A 19,703-nucleotide genomic window follows, 5' to 3' on the forward strand; every position below is an offset into this window, starting at 1 on the left:
TTACAACTTTACAATCTAAACCGTAACATAAACAAACGCTTCTCTACTCGTATCAAACATTATGACGTTTGTTAGACCAGAAATAAAAGCGTGTGTTGGGAAATAACATGTTTTAATGCAAATGTTGTCACATAAAAACAAGGGAAACGGAAGGAGAATCCAGACTCCGCGTTTTCTAACCAGCAGTCGCTGAGTTTCCGCTTCCGGTCAGTTATTTTTTTATTGATGAATCAGAAAATAAAAAATCATGGAAACATCAAATCAATCAGGGGTGGAGGTGTAGTTCTCCGTGTCGCCGGTGAGCGGCGCAGTTTGTTGACGGTGTCTCCGCATCTGTCCGCCTCATGTCAGCTGATTGACATCCAGCTGTGGAACACCTGCAGCAACATCTGGAATCCGCCTCAGTGAGTGATGCTTCTGATGCTAGCGTTAGCATGAGCTGCTCCCACAGGATGCTAGCTGTGCTGTCAGTGGAGCTAGCTCGGTAAACAGCAGGATGTCGGGTTGTTTGTTTGTTTGTTTGTTTGTTTGTGAGCGTAGCTGTTTACAGAAGTCTCGTGTTAACGTGAGCAGACGTCTTCGTCTGACGTCGTCTCACCAGACTCCATTAGCAGGATGCTAATCCAGCTCATCTCCAGTGTGTGTGTGACGCTGTTTGGCAGCTGTGACTCAAGAGATGTCTCCCTCATGTGAATCCTAATCCTCATGTGAACCCTGATCCTCATGTGAACCCTAACCCTCATGTGAACCCTGATCCTCATGTGAACCCTAACCCTAACCCTCATGTGAACCCTGATCCTCATGTGAACCCTAACCCTCATGTGAACCCTAACCCTCATGTGAACCCTAACCCTAATCCTCATGTGAGTCCTAACCCTAACCCTCATGTGAACCTTAACCCTAACCCTCCTGTGAACCCTAACCCTCTTGTGAACCCTAACCCTAACCCTCATGTGAACCCTAACCCTAACCCTCTTGTGAACCCTAACCCTAACCCTCATGTGAACCCTAACCCTAACCCTCATGTGAACCCTAACCCTCATGTGAACCCTAACCCTAATGTGAGTCCTAACCCTAACCCTCTTGTGAACCCTAACCCTCATGTGAACCCTAACCCTAATGTGAGTCCTAACCCTCATTTGAACCCTAACCCTCATGTGAACCCTAACCCTAACCCTCATGTGAACCCTAACCCTAATGTGAGTCCTAACCCTAACCCTCTTGTGAACCCTAACCCTCATGTGAACCCTAACCCTAATGTGAGTCCTAACCCTAACCCTCATTTGAACCCTATCCCTCATGTGAACCCTAACCCTAATGTGAGTTCTAACTAGGGTTGCAAAATTCCGGGAATATTCAAAGTTGGAAACTTTCCATGGGAATTAACGGGAATTAACAGGAATATACGGGAATTAACGGGAATTAACAGGAATAAACTGGAAATGTTGTGGGTAATTTATACTAACTGTATTTACCTTGTCATATACAGACATAAATATAAACATTTTGTTGTGTCATAGGCTGATTTGAGCCCTGAGGAAACTTTGGGCACTTGACTATATGCTTCTGCATCGTTGTGTCATTCTTAACATAGGTCTTTGCACAGTATTTGCAAATGTACACAGCCTTTCCTTCTACATTGGATGAGGTGAAATGTCTCCACACATGAGAGAGTGCACGTGGCATTGTTCTGTAGAATAAGATGAGAAAAAAGTTTGTAAAAAAACACTAATGCAATGCCAGAGATATAAATAGTTAGACAAACAATTGGAATCGTCTGTAAACATATTTTACAATTGATGGATAAATGAATGGAAATAGTCTAGATGAACAGATGAACAATCCTCAATCAGCATGCTAATATATTTTCCCAGTAATATCATGGAAACTTACCTGACTAGTCCTGCACTCTACAGCAGGCCTCAGTAGCCCTGCTGTAGAGTGAAGCATGCTGGGAGTTATCTGTGCATGTGATGGAAGAATGACCAGTGGAGGGTTGAAACTCAACGTTCCATACATCTTTAAAATAGAGTTTTGAATGATGGTTTTATTGCTCAGCGTTTAATTTGTGCATTTTTTTTTTTTTTTTTCAAAATTCCCAAAATTCCCGAGCTAAACTTACCATGGAAAGTTTCCGGAAAGTTTCGGGAAATTTACCAGAAACTTTCCGCCCCTTTGCAACCCTAGTCCTAACCCTAATGTGAATCCTAACCCTCATGTTAACCCTAACCCTCATGTGAATCCTGATCCTAACCCTCCTGTGAATCCTGATCCTAACCCTCATGTGAACCCTAACCCTCATGTGAACCCTAACCCTCATGTGAACCCTAACCCTCATGTGAACCCTAACCCTCATGTGAACCCTAACCCTCATGTGAATCCTAACCCTCATGTAAACCCAAACCCTAACCCTCATGTGAACCCTAACCCTCATGTGAACCCTAACCCTCATGTGAACCCTAACCCTCATGTGAGTCCTAAACCTAACCCTCTTGTGAACCCTAACCCTCATGTGAACCCTAATCCTCATGTGAACCCTAACCCTCATGTGAACCCTAACCCTAACCCTCATGTAAACCCAAACCCTAACCCTCATGTGAACCCTAACCCTCATGTGAACCCTAACCCTCATGTGAACCCTAACCCTCTTGTGAACCCTAACCCTAACCCTCATGTGAACCCTAACCCTCATGTGAACCCTAACCCGGTGCCTGTGTGATCAACCTAACAACGTGAAGTGGTGTTAAGTCTGCGCTGGTTGGCTCCGCCCTCTGTCTGTATCAGGAGAATAATCCAGAATAAGCACCACAGAATAGTAATATGTATGCATTGCATGGTGCCGCCCCCATCATTATATCTTAAAAGCTGAACTGGTGCAGAGCTCCTGGATCTCACGTCCTCTCTGTGGGAACTGTGGTGTCAGCTGTTCACACTCTTCACTACAGACCTGTTTCACTCCACATGACGTTCTCTTTAGATTTGGTTCTGTTAGTGAACAGTAAAATGTCGGGTCAGGGTTCGGTGCAGACTGAGGTTCTACTGATGTTGGGTTTCAGTTATTTGATGTGCTTTAAATTGGAGTTTTGACCTGACTTTCAGGACCAGTGTGAGTCCACCTCAGCAGACTCATGGCGACCCCGCTGACCCCGCAGTCCGTCCTGAGGGAGTTCTGCCCGCTCTACCACCTGCTGAACGCCATCCCAGCCAAGGTACTGAAGCAGTCCAGACCGGCTCAAACCCAGACCAGCTGGTCACAACCTTTCAGAACAGAACCTGAACATCAAGGCCAATAAGGTGCACTACATCCTGAGAGAGAGAGCGAGGATGATGATGATGATGAAGGTTTCCTCCCTCCTCAGGTGCAGCGGGGGTTCCGGTCTGTGCTGGTCTACCTGACGGCGGTTGACAGCAGCAGTGACTTCCTGGCGGTGGGCAGCAGCATCGGCATGTTGTACCTGTACTGTCGCCGCCTCGCACACATGAACAAGTACAGTCTGGAGGTCAGATCTTTTCTTCTGTGGTGCTTATTGTAGTAGCTCCAGTGTGTGTGTTTGACATGTGTTGAAGATGTGTTCATGTGTGTGCTGCAGGGAAAGTGTGATGCCATCACAGCTGTAAAGCTGCTCAGCTGTTTTGACGACCTGGTTGCTGTAGGAACAGCTTCTGGTCGGGTGTCAGTCTTCCAGCTGGTGTCTCCTCTTCCTGGGCGCAACAAACAGGTGAGAAGATCCACAGGTGGTTCCAGGCCCCGCCCACACTGATGTGGACACAAACAAACGCTTTCCTGTGTTTCAGCTTCTTGTCCACACACACACACAGTTTATTGTATGTGTAGGGTTAGGGGGTTAGGGTCAGGGTAACCCTAACCCCCTAACCCTACACATACACTACACATACCTACACACATACCAACACAAACCCTACACATACACTACACTACACATACCTACACACATACCAACACAAACCCTACACATACACTACACTACACATACCTACAACCATACCAACACAAACCCTACACATACACTACACTACACATACCTACAACCATACCAACACAAACCCTACACATACACTACACTACACATACCTACAACCATACCAACACAAACCCTACACATACACTACACTACACATACCTACACACATACCAACACAAACCCTACACATACACTATACTACACATACCTACAACCATACCAACACAAACCCTACACATACACTACACTACACATACCTACAACCATACCAACACAAACCCTACACATACACTACACTACACATACCTACAACCATACCAACACAAACCCTACACGTACACTACACTACACATACCTACAACCATACCAACACAAACCCTACACATACACTACACTACACATACCTACAACCATACCAACACAAACCCTACACATACACTACACTACACATACCTACAACCATACCAACACAAACCCTACACATACACTACACTACACATACCTACAACCATACCAACACAAACCCTACACATACACTACACTACACATACCTACAACCATACCAACACAAACCCTACACATACACTACACTACACATACCTACAACCATACCAACACAAACCCTACACATACACTACACTACACATACCTACAACCATACCAACACAAACCCTACACATACACTACACTACACATACCTACAACCATACCAACACAAACCCTACACATACACTACACTACACATACCTACAACCATACCAACACAAACCCTACACATACACTACACTACACATACCTACAACCATACCAACACAAACCCTACACATACACTATACTACACATACCTACACACATACCAACACAAACCCTACACATACACTACACTACACATACCTACAACCATACCAACACAAACCCTACACATACACTACACTACACATACCTACAACCATACCAACACAAACCCTACACATACACTATACTACACATACCTACACACATACCAACACAAACCCTACACATACACTACACTACACATACCTACACACATACCAACACAAACCCTACACATACACTACACTACACATACCTACACAAACCCTACACATACACTACACTACACATACCTACACACATACCAACACAAACCCTACACATACACTACACTACACATACCTACAACCATACCAACACAAACCCTACACATACACTACACTACACATACCTACACACATACCACCGCAAACCCTACACATACAAACCCCAACCTCAGCCCCCCCCACTTTGGTTACAAACGTGCTGATTTTTAAAAGCTCTGGTATCTGTGTGCACTAAGGGTCAAGGGTCAACCGATTCCTCAGTTTGCCCGATGAATCCAGGCTGATGGGGCGTTTTACAAACCATCAGTGTTTTTGGAACTTGGTTCCGATGATGGTCGATGGCTGCGACACTGAAACGCCTGTTTGAGCATTTGTTTATTTGTTTTGCACTGGAGGACAAATATCAGTTTTTAAAAGATCCCCAGTAGCATACAAGAGTCTGTCTCTCTCTGTGTTCAGGTGTAACCTGTCTCTCTCTCTGCCTGTCTGTGTGCAGTTGAGGCGTTTCGATGTGGTTGGGCTTCACAAGGGTTCAGTGACATCACTGGCCTGGAGCACTAACGGGATGAAACTGTTCTCAGGAGATGATAAAGGACGAGTCGTCTTCTCCGCTCTGGACCTGGACCAGGTGAAGCCACCTCAACACACAAGTGTCCACACTAAACTGTACATGGTCACCTGGGAGGAATGATGTCATCATGACATCACTATGACGTCATCTATTCTAGTGACGCACTTACTTTTGTAACCAATATGATTAGAGACACAGCATACTGTTTATCTGGATTAACCAATCATTGATGGTATCATAAGGTACAAATGAGCTCACAATGACATCATAAAATTGACTTATTATAAGTTAAAATGACCTCGCCTGGATATATACATTATATACATACACATTATTATATATATATATAACATGTTTATGTGTGTGTGTGTGTAGGGTCTGTGTAAACCTGTGCTGCTGCTGGAGGAGCCCTCCGGCGTGGTTCAGGTGGCGTACAGTCAGCAGCTGCTGCTGGTGTCCACGCAGCACAGAGCTCTGCTCTACTGTACACAGACACAGGAAGTCCAGCAGCTGGGCTCCAAGCCCCGCAAGAGGTACAACACACTGCTGACATGTAATGTACTACACGCATATCATACAACATGTATGTCATACAACACTGCGTCATACGTCACACATCATTCATTGTGTAGGTCATACAACATTCATGTCTTACGCGTACGTCCTACAACACACAAAATATAATAAAACCAGCTTGAGATCCAGAAGAAGAGAGCACAGCGTGTTGACATGTGTGTGTTGACACGCGTGTTGATATGTTTATTTGATGACACGGGTGTGCTGACACGCGTGTTGATGTGTTTATTTGATGACATGGGTGTGTTGACACGCGTGTTGATGTGTTTATTTGATGACATGGGTGTGTCTGATTGGTTGCAGCAGTGGCAGGTTCGGCGCCTGCTTCCTGCCGGCTCTATGTAAACAGAGCGACCTTCAGGTGTTTGCTGCTCGGCCGGGACTCAGACTGTGGAGGTGTGACATCACGGGACAGGTGGAGGACACGCGACAGCTCAGACCTCTGTTCAACACACAGGTACACTGACAACATACGTGTACTGGTTCTGTTGAAGCTGCACATGTATGATTTACTGTGGTTGAATGAAATATAGAAATACTGTGATTGTTCAATTCATTCTGTGTGTCTGTCTGTCCCTCTCTCTCTCTCTCCTGCCTGTCTCTCTGATATCTGTCTCTCTATCCTGTCCATTTCTGTCTGTCTGTCTCAATGTTGTCTGCGTGTCTCTCTCTTTCTCTCCTGTCTGTCTCACACGCTTCTGTCTGTCAGATTCCTCAGTTTCAGTTGTTTCCTCACCCTGGCCCAGTCGGAGCGTATCGTCCAGCGGACAGACAGCTGGGGATGCTCAGCTGCTTCCTCAGGAAGGACTGGATCCTGAGCTGGAACGAGTACAGCGTCTACGTGGTGGACTGTGTCAGCGAGGTTAGATCATCACCACTCCTTCACTCTGATCACATGTAAATACTGTACAGGGCCAATGAGTGATTGAGGATGTGTTGATGTCTGATCAGTTTTATTTGTGATGCGTTCAGGTGATCATCGGATCTTTGGAGAGCAGTGGAGACATCGTATCAGTGTCGTGTTGTGAGAATGAGATCTTCATCCTGAAAGGAGACAGAGACGTCATCCGCTTGTCCAACAGCCCCGAGGGACTGCCCTCCAGCTGTGAGTGATACTGCTACTGCTACTGCTACTGCTGCTACTGCTACTACTACTGCTACTGCTACTGCTACTGCTACTGCTACTGCTACTACTGCTACTACTGCTACTGCTACTACTACTACTACTGCTACTACTGCTACTGCTACTGCTACTACTGCTACTGCTACTGCTGCTGCTACTGCTACTACTGCTACTGCTACTGCTACTGCTGCTACTACTGCTACTACTGCTACTACTGCTACTGCTACTGCTGCTACTACTGCTACTACTACTGCTACTACTACTACTGCTACTACTGCTACTGCTACTACTGCTACTACTGCTACTGCTACTACTACTACTGCTACTACTACTACTGCTACTACTGCTACTGCTACTGCTGCTGCTACTGCTACTACTACTACTGCTACTGCTACTGCTACTGCTGCTACTACTGCTACTACTGCTACTACTACTGCTACTACTGCTACTGCTACTGCTGCTACTACTGCTACTACTACTGCTACTACTACTACTGCTACTACTGCTACTGCTACTACTGCTACTACTGCTACTGCTACTACTGCTACTGCTACTGCTGCTGCTACTGCTACTACTACTACTGCTACTGCTACTGCTACTGCTGCTACTACTGCTACTACTGCTACTACTACTGCTACTACTGCTACTGCTACTGCTGCTACTACTGCTACTACTACTGCTACTACTACTACTGCTACTACTGCTACTGCTACTACTGCTACTGCTACTACTACTACTGCTACTACTACTACTGCTACTACTGCTGCTGCTGCTACTGCTACTGCTGCTACTGCTGCTACTGCTACTACTACTGCTACTGCTACTAATGTTACTACTACTACTACTGCTACTGCTACTACTGCTGCTACTACTGCTACTGCTACTACTGCTACTACTACTACTACTACTACTACTACTACTGCTACTGCTACTACTGCTACTACTGCTACTGCTACTGCTACTGCTACTGCTACTGCTACTGCTACTGCTGCTGCTACTGCTACTGCTACTACTACTGCTACTACTGCTACTGCTACTGCTACTACTACTACTGCTACTACTACTACTGCTACTACTGCTACTGCTACTGCTACTACTACTACTGCTACTACTACTACTGCTACTGCTACTGCTACTACTACTGCTGAGGGGGTAACCATTTGTTTTTTTTTACCCGTTTTTACCTGAAATTCTTCAGTGTCTGAGCTCTCCATCCGTTCGTCCTCACCTTTGACCACACCCACCATCCTTCTACAAACCGGGTCAGTGGAAACAGCTCAGCCAATCAGAACAATGGCCATCATCACAGAGGGTGGGGCTAGACAGGAGGGAGGGGGAGGGGCACGTGGTGAGAAGAAAGAGGAGGAAGAGGAAGTGACGGAGGCAGAGGAGCAGCTGGACCAGCTGGAGGTAACTGACCCCATCCAGTAGACTGGTTCTCTGGTAATGGTGTGACCTTGTTACTGACGGCTCCGTGTTGGTGCAGGTGATGGAGCAGCTCTGTCCTCAGTCCTGTTTGCTGACTGCCGGCTCTCGCAGTTGCAGTTCCTCACATCCCGTGAGCTCCCGTGAGCTCAGCGGCAGATGCTACAGCGCCCCCTTGGGCCAGGAAGAGATGCAACAGGAGCTGGTGGTGAAAGCTGTAAGAGTGAAGAAGAAAAAGAGAAGGCAAGGTAAGAAAAAAGACTAGAGGACAAACAGACAGATGGACAGACAGATGGATTGTATACTTGACTTTTCTACATGTCATGCTGTCCGTCCTTAGACAGTAGCAGTGGGAGATGTCTCTCTGAGAGCAGCTGCTCAGACTCCATGTTTGTAGTCCAAGACAGCAGCTGTAGTGATGGAGGAAGTGGAACTCCTCTGAGCGACCGAGCCTCCCTCATGTGGCTGGACCAGGACCAGGACCCGGACTCACAGGAGGAAGGAGGGGTACATTCAGATGGAGGTTTAAAAGACGGAGAGAAGGACGATTCCTGGTGAGTTGAAAGCCGGCAGACTACAACATGATGTCTCCTTCTGACCCATCTGTCTCATTATTGTTTTCTTCTCCCAGCTCGCTCGTCCCTCCAGGATCCCTCTTCCTTCAGGGTCCAGAGAAGCAGATGATCACAGGAAAGGCCTCAGAAGCAGAGGTCATCCCTCCAACACCAGATGTTGATCTATTGCTGGAGTGCACCTTCTCCTATATGCAAAATGCTGATGAAGATGATGGACAAGAGGAGCAGCCAATGGACGAGCAAGATGATGGTGATCTGAGCCCTCTGATTGGACCAGAGGCGGAGGATGGGGATGAGGATGATAATGAGGTGTGTTGTATGTGGACTTAATGATACACCTGTCTGGTCCTCATAGTCCTGGACCTGTCTGGTCCTCATAGTCCTGGACCTGTCTGGTCCTCATAGTCCTGGACCTGTCTGGTCCTTATAGTCCTGGACCTGTCTGGTCCTTATAGTGCTGGACCTGTCTGGTCCTCATAGTCCTGGACCTGTCTGGTCCTCATAGTCCTGGACCTGTCTGGTCCTTATAGTCCTGGACCTGTCTGGTCCTTATAGTGCTGGACCTGTTAGGGTGTGTTTTGGACGAATGTATGAATGTAAATAATGTGAATCCCGATGCAAAGTAAATCTCTCCTTCATAAAGTATAGTATTTCCTTCGTGTTTGTGTACAGGTGGGCAAGCTGGTGCCCCCTGCTGGCCTGGCAGACCAGATGTTTTACTCCACTGTGTCCACTCGGGACAGAGAACCCAGTTTGTCCAGTGATGAAGAGGGAGACATCTACTGTCACACGCAGCCTGCAGCCGGCAGCAGAGGAGACGTCCTCACATGCTCGTCCATTCAGACGGAAAAGAGTCGAGACAGCCAGGCGGACCAGGACGCTCAGGACAGAGACCGACACAAACCTGACCAGGTGAGACAAATCTGGACTTGACAAGTCTCACAGCTGGAGTTAATGTTTTTACCTTTATCTCTTCAGTTGGCAGAAAGCTGGATGGGATACTTAGGCCCAGGGTGTGGAATCCTGACCCTGCAGGTGACAGACAGGTGAGCTGGGGACCATGGTGTGACTGCTGACTCACAAGAGTTCAGCAGCTGTCTCAAAGGTCACTGTGTGTCTCAGGTATGTGTGGTGTCTGGACTTCAAAGGAGGACTGTTCTGCAGCACTTTGCCTGAAAGTGGGCTCAACTGGCAGCGATTTGAAGACAACGTCCACCAGGTGGCGTTATCCCCTTCAGGTGAACTGCTGACATCCTTTGTTCAGCTGTTGAAAACAGTAGTTTGTGAGGAAGCTGTTGTTAATGATGTCAAACTGCTGCTTCACCATCATGTTGCATGTTAGCATCAGAGTGTTTGGAGCATGAGCTAACGGTTAATTGTTGTAACTCCATCAGGTAATCTGCTGTGGAAGGTGGAGCAGAAGAGCATGACAGCGTTTGCTTGTGCTAAAGTGTCAGTTAAAGGAAAACGTCACTGGTACAAAGCTGTGGAGCAAACAGCGTTTGTGGCTCTGAGTGACGACTCGGCCTGGATCATCAGGACCAACGGCGACCTCTACCTGCAGACAGGTAACCACCTGTCTCACTTACTAAGGAGATCCCTGACTGTCATTGAATCACACTTTGAAGAAACAGAAAACAGACAAGAGAAGAGAGACAAATCAAAATCTCAATTAAAATATCCACACACAGTTTGAACCCAAGTTAAAATCTAGGTCTAAGAAATCATGTCAGAAAATCTTTTATTGTTTTAATTCAGGGGGAACTTAGAGTCGTATTCAGTCACAGGAGCTGGTTTCTGAAACAGTTGTTATTGGCTGAGAATGATGACAAGTGACATTTAGACAAACACAAGACAAGATGAACGGCTCATTTGTCCAGTAGGGTTAGGGTCTCCTACAGCTGTACTGTGACTATGTGACCAGCAGGGGACATTTTCTGAAAATGGATCAAACCTGTCAGATGACTTGTTTCTTGCTCTGCTGCTGACGACCAGCAGGTGGAGCAGCTCTTCCGGTTGCTGCTTTTAAACCACAGCAGAAAAAGAAGAGGAGGTTAAAACATGATGTTTCCTGTGTTGATGTGAGGAAGGTTCAGACCCTTCTGGACTTTCTCTGGATCCTTCTTCAGTTTCTATGGTTCCTTCTTGACTTCCTTTGGATCCTTCCAGACTTCATCAGGCTCTTCTGAATTTCCTCTTGATCACCGTGGATCCCTCTGGGCTTCTTCTTGATCCTCCTGAGGTTCCTCTGGATCCCTCTTGATCACTTTGGACTTCCTCTTGATCACTTTGGAGACCCAGACTGAATCCCATCAGACGTCCTGTAGCAGGATGTGTGGTGTTAAAGGAGGAGCTGTTGTGGGTTTTTGCCACAGTAACTGTTGTGTGTCTGTCAGGTCTGAGCGTGGAGCGTCCATGTGCTCGTTCTGTGAAGGTCGACGCCCCCTGTGTGTTCAGCCAGGTGTGTGTTAGAGGGGGCGTGGTCTGGGCTCTGAGCGAACACAAGGCTTTATTCTACAGAGAAGGACTGAACAGCTACTGCAGCGAGGGAGACGGCTGGAAGTACGACACCGTCAGGTAATACTGCTACTGTAGTACTACTGCAATACAACTGCTTTAATACCACTACTGTAATACTATTGTCTATGTGCGTGTGTGTCAGTGAGGCTCAGGGTCTGGACCTGATGTGCGTTGCCCTGGGAGACGGGGGGACGTCCTGGGCTCTGGACGCCAGCGGCAGCCTCTGGTTCAGGACAGGAATCTGTTCGTCCAAACCTCAGGGAGACGACGACCACTGGTGGCAGGTAGAGACAGACAGGTCTCCATCACATCCTGTCCGTCTCACATCCTGATCCTCTCACTTCCTGTCCGTCTCTCCTTCAGATCAGTATTTCGGACTACGTCGTGTTCGATCAGGGAAGTCTGTTCCAGACGCTGCTGCAGGCGACGCAGAGTGTTGCCACGGTAACCCGGGCCCCGGTGGAGCGGGTGGTGGCCTTTCTGTCTCAGTTCTCTCAGTGTCAGCCGAGCCTGGTGAGCGCTAATGCGGGCGGAGTCTGGGTGGCGTCAGGACGGAACCAGCTGCACCTGGCCCGCGGCAGCCTCGTAGGTCAGTCCAGTTCACACCAGAGTCCAGTCCAGTTCACAAGAGACTCGAGGTCTCAGCTTCTCAATATGTGTGGTTCCTTCAGGAACCTTCTGGCAGAACGTCGTTCCCAGAGGAACCGTGTCGGCCACCAGGTGGAGCTTCATCACGTGTTCAGTGGTTCCTCACAGACAAGGTAACACCTGGAGCTGGGTCTCCGCCCCCTCTCATGACACCACCTGACCCTGGTCTCCTGTGTTCCAGGTGCTCTGCTGTGGTTGGCTCAGAGCAGGAAGGATCTGTTCTGTGTTTGGGATCAGGATGGAGAGCTCCGCCCCTCGTCTGTCCCTCTCTCACCTGAGGTAAAAAAAAACAACATGTTGACTCTCCTGATGTTCCCCTGACGTTCCTGTGATGTTCTCCTGATGTTCCCCTGATGTTCCCCTGATGTTCTCCTGATGTTCCCCTGATGTTCCCCTGATGTTCTCCTGATGTTCTCCTGATGTTCCCCTGATGTTTCCCTGATGTTCTCCTGATTCTCCCCTGATGTTCCCCTGATGTTCTCCTGATGTTCCCCTGATGTTCTCCTGATGTTCCCCCGATGTTCCCCTGACGTTCCTGTGATGTTACCCTGATGTTCCCCTGACGTTCCTGTTATGTTCTCCTGATGTTCTCCTGATGTTTCCCTGATGTTCTCCTGATGTTCCCCTGATGTTCCCCTGATGTTCTCCTGATGTTCCCCTGATGTTCCCCTGATGTTCTCCTGATGTTCCCCTGATGTTCTCCTGATGTTCCCCCGATGTTCCCCTGACGTTCCTGTGATGTTACCCTGATGTTCCCCTGACGTTCCTGTTATGTTCTCCTGATGTTCTCCTGATGTTTCCCTGATGTTCTCCTGATGTTCCCCTGATGTTCCCCTGATGTTCTCCTGATGTTCCCCTGATGTTCCCCTGATGTTCCCCTGATGTTCCCCTGATGTTCTCCTGATGTTCCCCTGATGTTCCCTCGATGTTCCCCTGACGTTCCTGTGATGTTCTCCTGATGTTTGCCTGATGTTCCCCTAATGTTCTCCTGCTGTTTGCCTGATGTTCTCAGATGGAGCTGGCTCACCTGTCTGCCTGTCCTGATGCTCTGTGGGGTTTGGACACTCATGGTCGAGTTAGAATTCGTACCCTTTCTCCGTCCTGTCCCACCGGACTGAACTGGACCGCACTGGACCTGAGTCAGCTTGGTATACACAGACACACACACAGACACACAGACACACACAGATAGACAGACACACAGACAGACAGACAGACAGACACACAAACAAACACACATGTATACACACACATATACACACACATATATATAAACACACTCACACTCAGCTGTTTTTCTGTGTCACACTGACAAGTGAAGGTTGTGTAACAGGTTTGTAACTCATAGGTGTGTGTGTGTGTGTGTGTGTGTGTGTGTGTGTGTGTGTGTGTGTGTGTGTGTGTGTGTGTGTGTGTGTGTGTGTGTGTGTGTGTGTGTGTGTGTGTGTGTGTGTGTGTGTGTGTGTGTGTGTGTGTGTGTGTGTCATACTGTAACCTGACTAATAGGTCAGATCTGTTTTTAGTGCCTCTGCCCTTCTCACTATGTCAGACCACATGTCTGTTTACAAGCTCAGAGTCTGTGATCAGGACCAATGTGTATCTACCAGTAGCAACACGTTAGCTCCACAAGCTAAGCTAGTTTAGTCATCAACATCTGTTTCAGGGTGTAAAAGTTAATGGTTTAGAAGAAGAGTCGAGAAGTTGTCTCAGATCTGGAGGTTTTACAATAATGAGTAGAACTTGTTTGTGTGTGAGACTCAGTCTTTAACATGAGCTCTAAATATGACTCCTTCTATGAGTATTTATTTTGAGGGGGAGTTGTACAGTTAATCGTTTAATTCATCTTTTAGGCGGTTCCACTGTCGATGAGGTTCCATTTGACCTTGAGGTGTTTCCAACAGGACCTGAATGGTTCCTGGGACGTTCAAGGAGCCTTGAGGGAGATCAAGTCAAACATGTGGAGCTTTCTTTGACCCTTCAGGAGGTTCTGAGGGTTCTTAAGGTTGCTCCGGTGTTCCTTGAGGAGGTTTTAATGTTTTGCAGGCTGTGAGAGATTCAGTTGAATTATCACCGTGTGTTACAGGAAACGTTCGTCTGGTCAGTCTGAGCTGCGGCACTCAGAACATCTGGGCCGTTGACAGCCTGGGAGTCGTTTACTTCAGGGTTGGAACTCAACCGCTGAACCCCAGCATGATGCTGCCAGCCTGGATCCACATAGAACCACCTGTACAGGTAACACACTGGATCCACATAGAACCACCTGTACAGGTAACACACTGGATCCACATAGAACCACCTGTAAAAGGTAACACACTGGATCCACAAACAGCCACAAGTTACACACTGGATCCACATAGAACCACCTGTACAGGTAACACACTGGATCCACTTAGAACCACCTGTACAGGTAACACACTGGATCCACTCAGAGCCACCTGTACAGGTAGCACACTGGATCCACATAGAACCACCTGTACAGGTAACACACTGGATCCACATAGAACCACCTGTACAGGTAACACACTGGATCCACATAGAACCACCTGTACAGGTAACACACTGGATCCACTTAGAACCACCTGTACAGGTAACACACTGGATCCACATAGAACCACCTGTACAGGTTACACACTGGATCCACATAGAACCACCTGTACAGGTAACACACTGGATCCACATAGAACCACCTGTACAGGTAACACACTGGATCCACTCAGAACCACCTGTACAGGTAGCACACTGGATCCACATAGAACCACCTGTACAGGTAACACACTGGATCCACATAGAACCACCTGTACAGGTAACACACTGGATCCACTTAGAACCACCTGTACAGGTAACACACTGGATCAACATAGAACCACCTGTACAGGTTACACACTGGATCCACTTAGAACCGCCTGTACAGGTAACACACTGGATCCACATAGCACCACAGGTAACACACTGGATCCACATAGAACCACCTGTACAGGTAACACACTGGATCCACATAGAACCACCTGTACAGGTAACACACTGGATCCACATAGCACCACAGGTAACACACTGGATCCACATAGAACCACCTGTACAGGTTACACACTGGATCCACATAGAACCACCTGTACAAGTAACACACTGGATCCACATAGAACCACATGTACAGGTAACACACTGGATCCACATAGAACCACCTGTACAGGTAACACACTGGATCCACATAGAACCACATTTACAGGTAACACACTGGATCCACATAGAACCACCTGTACAGGTAACACACTGGATCCACTTAGAACCACCTGTACAGGTAACACACTGGATCCACATAGAACCACCTGTACAGGTAACACACTGGATCCACATAGAACCACCTGTACAGGTAACACACTGGATCCACATAGAACCACCTGTACAGGTAACACACTGGATCCACATAGAGCCACAGGTTACACACTGGATCCACATAGAACCACCTGTACAGGTAACACACTGGATCCACATAGAACCACGGGTTACACACTGGATCCACATAGAACCACGGGTTACACACTGGATCCACATAGAACCACGGGTTACACACTGGATCCACATAGAGCCACAGGTAACACACTGGATCTACATAGAACCACGGGTTACACACTGGATCCACATAGAACCACGGGTTACACACTGGATCCACATAGAACCACCTGTACAGGTAACACACTGGATCCACATAGAACCACAGGTTACACACTGGATCCTCATCACCGTGTCTCTGCAGCCAATAGGAGTGCAGCTGCTCAGTGTTCAGACGAGTCCTAACGACCGCCTCCTCTGGGCCGTGGACAACAGAGGAACCGTCTTTGTGAGAACTGGACTCAGTGATGAGATGCCTGTCGGGACGGACTGGGAGCTGGTCCCAGGTACACACCTGTCTGTCTGCAGCACCTGTCTGTCTTGTTTGTTTGTGTGTGTTACATTAATGTGTGTGTGTGTGTGTGTGTGTGTAGGGTTAGCAGTGAGTCAGCTGGTCCTCAGTTGTCGGACAGTTTGGGTTCGGTGTGTAAACGGAGATTTGGCTCGACGTTACGGCGTCTCTGACCGGAACCCTGCAGGAGACTACTGGAAGAAGATTCCTGGAAACGCCAACTGGTTAACTGGTTAGACGGGTTTATACTGTTTTAGACTGGGATTATACTGGTTACACTGTTTAGACTGGGTTTATACTGGGTTTACACTGGTTAGACTGGATTTATACTGGCTGGAATGGTTTATACTGGTTATAATGGTTACACTGGGTTTACACTGGGTTTGTATTGGTTAGTCTGGGTTTACACTGGGTTTACACTGGTTAGACTGGATTTATACTGGGTTTACACTGGTTAGACTGGGTTTATACTGGGTTTACACTGGTTAGACTGGGTTTATACTGGCTGGAACAGTTTATACTGGTTATAATGGTTACACTGGGTTTACACTGGGTTTATATTGGTTAGTCTGGGTTTACACTGGGTTTACACTGGTTAGACTGGATTTATACGGGGTTTACACTGGTTAGACTGGGTTTATACTGGGTTTACACTGGTTAGACTGGGTTTATACTGGCTGGAATGGTTAAGACTGGTTATAATGGTTACACTTGGTTTACACTGGGTTTGTATTGGTTAGACTGGGTTTACACTGGGTTTACACTGGTTAGACTGGGTTTACACTGGGGTTACACTGGTTAGACTGGGTTTACACTTGTTGAAATGGTTTAGACTGGTTATAATGGTAACACTGGGTTTGTATTGGTTAGACTGGGTTTACACTGGGTTTACACTGGGTTTAGACTGGGTTTACACTGGGTTTACACTGGGTTTACACTGGGTTTACACTGGTTAGACTGGGTTTACACTGGGTTTACACTGGTTAGACTGGGTTTACACTGGTTAGACTGGGTTTACACTTGTTGGAATGGTTTAGACTGGTTATAATGGTTACACTGGGTTTGTATTGGTTAGACTGGGTTTACACTGGGTTTACACTGGTACGACTGGGTTTACACTGGTTAGACTGGGTTTACACTGGGTTTACACTGGTTAGACTGGGTTTACACTGGGTTTACACTGGTTAGACTGGGTTTACACTGGGTTTACACTGGGTTTACACTGGGTTTACACTGGGTTTACACTGGTTAGACTGGGTTTACACTGGTTAGACTGGGTTTACACTGGGTTTACACTGGGTTTGCACTGGGTTTACACTGGTTAGACTGGGTTTACATTGGGTTTACACTGGTTACACTGGGTTTACACTGGTTAGACTGGGTTTACCCTGGTTAGACTGGGTTTACACTGGGTTTAGACTGGGTTTAGACTGGGTTTACACTGGGTTTACACTGGTTAGACTGGGTTTACACTGGTTAGACTGGGTTTACACTGGTTAGACTGGGTTTACACTGGGTTTACACTGGTTAGACTGGGTTTACACTGGTTAGACTGGGTTTACACTGGGTTTACACTGGTTAGACTGGGTTTACACTGGGTTTACACTGGTTAGACTGGGTTTACACTTGTTGGAATGGTTTTGACTGGTTACAATGTCTCAAGCTTGTCCCAGATAACACGTCTATCTCTCTCTTCAGTGACTCCAGAGGACGAGTTGTGGGCAGTGACTCTGGTCGGTGGTTTGTCCCGTCGGCTGACAAAGCTCCTCCCACAGACTCCCTGTAAACCCGCCTCCTCAGGCCCCGCCCTCAGTGGCGACGACGTTGAAGATGAATGGGAGCTAATCTGAACTCTGTCATCACTATGATGTCATTACTGGTTCATGTTGGTCTGCCTGAGCTGGATTCCCCTGGCGGAACGCACTCACATCACCATTATCATTTCCCTTAACTTTCAAGTCTAGATAAAATGGTCGCACTATAGAGAGCCCAGGTGGCCTCTGGGATAACATGTAAACGTATTCTTTTGTTTTAACAGGAGACCCTTTAATATCTGATGGGGTGATGGTGGACAGGGATTCACTGGGACTAAATCTACTTATTCGGGTTCTACTGGTTTTAACTTGTTTTCACTCATGACATTAAAGTGACATTGCACTACACTTCACTTCAGCGTGTTCAGACTGGTTTAATGTGTTTGTGTGTGAGACATTTAAGTTTTTTTCTTTTTATAGCAGGGAGCCTGCTGAGCCTGAAGTTTCAAGATCTGTTAGTTTTAGTTTCACATTGTTATTAAGGGACTAAAGAATTTTGTCTGACCTACACAAGTCCTGTCGTCAACACCTACGTGGGCGGAGTCTACCTATACTTGACTGTGATTGGTTTGTAGACAGCGTCTGGCGTGGGCGTGTTGTCAGGAGGAAATTAATGAAGCCCTCCAATTGGTTGCCATGGTAACATCATTATGGTATCAGTGGCAGCATCAGCACCTTCAGACGCAGTACTCCACAGTACTACTGTACAGTACTGTACTATAGAGTAGAGTAGAGTAGTACTGTATAGTACTGAACTGTAGAATAGTACTATACAGAAGATCAAATGCACCAAATGAACGTCCTCTAGGTTCTAACATATCGTTGGAGGTGAAGACTGCAGCTGCTTCCTTTTCTTCTTCTATTGTTTAATTCTGTCTCTACTTCCTGTGATTGGTCCAAACTCTCAGACAAAGTGTTTTCACTGCAAACCAACAGAACCAGGTTCAGTTTGATCCAGACCCAGAACTCCTCTTCTGCTCTGAGGAACCGTTCACACCTGATGTTCAGAGCTTCAGACTGAACTGAAGAATCTGAAGCTCTGAACCAAACCAGGTGTGAAAGTCCCTTTAGATACATGTTCAAGTCTTACATTTCTTTCAGGTAGAAGTTGCTGGTTTTCATCCGAGGGCGATGTCACCTCAGTTATTTGCTGGCTGTCTCAGTTACCATGGTAACAACCAGATGTCCCGCCCATTCGGAATGATTTATGGAAATTGTGTGAACATTTCTTTGTTGTTGAAAAAATGGGGTCAAAGAGTAAAAGATTCACCAGAAAACCTGGACTCTTCTGGACGATGATTGACTGGTGGACTGTAGTGGAATCTGGGGAACCTCCAGTGAGATTCAGGTCTGAGCTCTGATCTGGATTTACAGTGAAAACCTAAAACACTCAGACTGCTCCTCCTCCCCCTGAGCAGGTGTCATCCTGCCATCAGCTGATTGGCTGGAGGTTCTGCTGCTGACCTATAA

The 19,703-nt window shown here is 47.1% G+C and overlaps 1 protein-coding gene across 1 annotated transcript; it reads left to right on the plus strand.

The window, feature by feature from the left end:
* The first annotated feature begins 193 nt into the window (after window positions 1–193).
* On the plus strand, window positions 194–18,586 carry tecpr2 (tectonin beta-propeller repeat containing 2). Its single transcript, XM_061082571.1, has 27 exons — window positions 194–404; window positions 3,100–3,209; window positions 3,360–3,500; window positions 3,591–3,719; window positions 5,580–5,711; window positions 6,030–6,187; window positions 6,534–6,687; window positions 6,940–7,092; window positions 7,203–7,335; window positions 8,552–8,763; window positions 8,840–9,026; window positions 9,119–9,332; window positions 9,410–9,662; window positions 10,026–10,265; window positions 10,332–10,399; window positions 10,476–10,591; window positions 10,748–10,921; window positions 11,750–11,930; window positions 12,016–12,157; window positions 12,237–12,462; window positions 12,545–12,634; window positions 12,703–12,800; window positions 13,534–13,669; window positions 14,605–14,753; window positions 16,273–16,414; window positions 16,502–16,651; window positions 18,118–18,586. Exons 2-27 carry the CDS (start codon window positions 3,129–3,131, stop codon window positions 18,267–18,269), a joined length of 4,011 nt encoding a protein of 1,336 aa, XP_060938554.1. The 5' UTR covers window positions 194–404; window positions 3,100–3,128; the 3' UTR covers window positions 18,270–18,586.
* The last annotated feature ends 1,117 nt before the right edge of the window (window positions 18,587–19,703 follow it).

This window comes from Limanda limanda, chromosome 12 (assembly GCF_963576545.1).
Source record: "Limanda limanda chromosome 12, fLimLim1.1, whole genome shotgun sequence".
Lineage (NCBI taxonomy): Eukaryota > Metazoa > Chordata > Actinopteri > Pleuronectiformes > Pleuronectidae > Limanda > Limanda limanda.

Excerpts from the sequence above, each read along its gene's own strand:
- tecpr2 (XM_061082571.1), top strand. The coding sequence starts at position 3,129 with ATGGCGACCCCGCTGACCCCGCAGTCCGTCCTGAGGGAGTTCTGCCCG. Across the intron at positions 12,463-12,544 it reads GGCCCGCGGCAGCCTCGTAG|GAACCTTCTGGCAGAACGTC; the intron begins GTCAGTCCAGTT and ends TGGTTCCTTCAG. Across the intron at positions 13,670-14,604 it reads ACTGGACCTGAGTCAGCTTG|GAAACGTTCGTCTGGTCAGT; the intron begins GTATACACAGAC and ends CGTGTGTTACAG.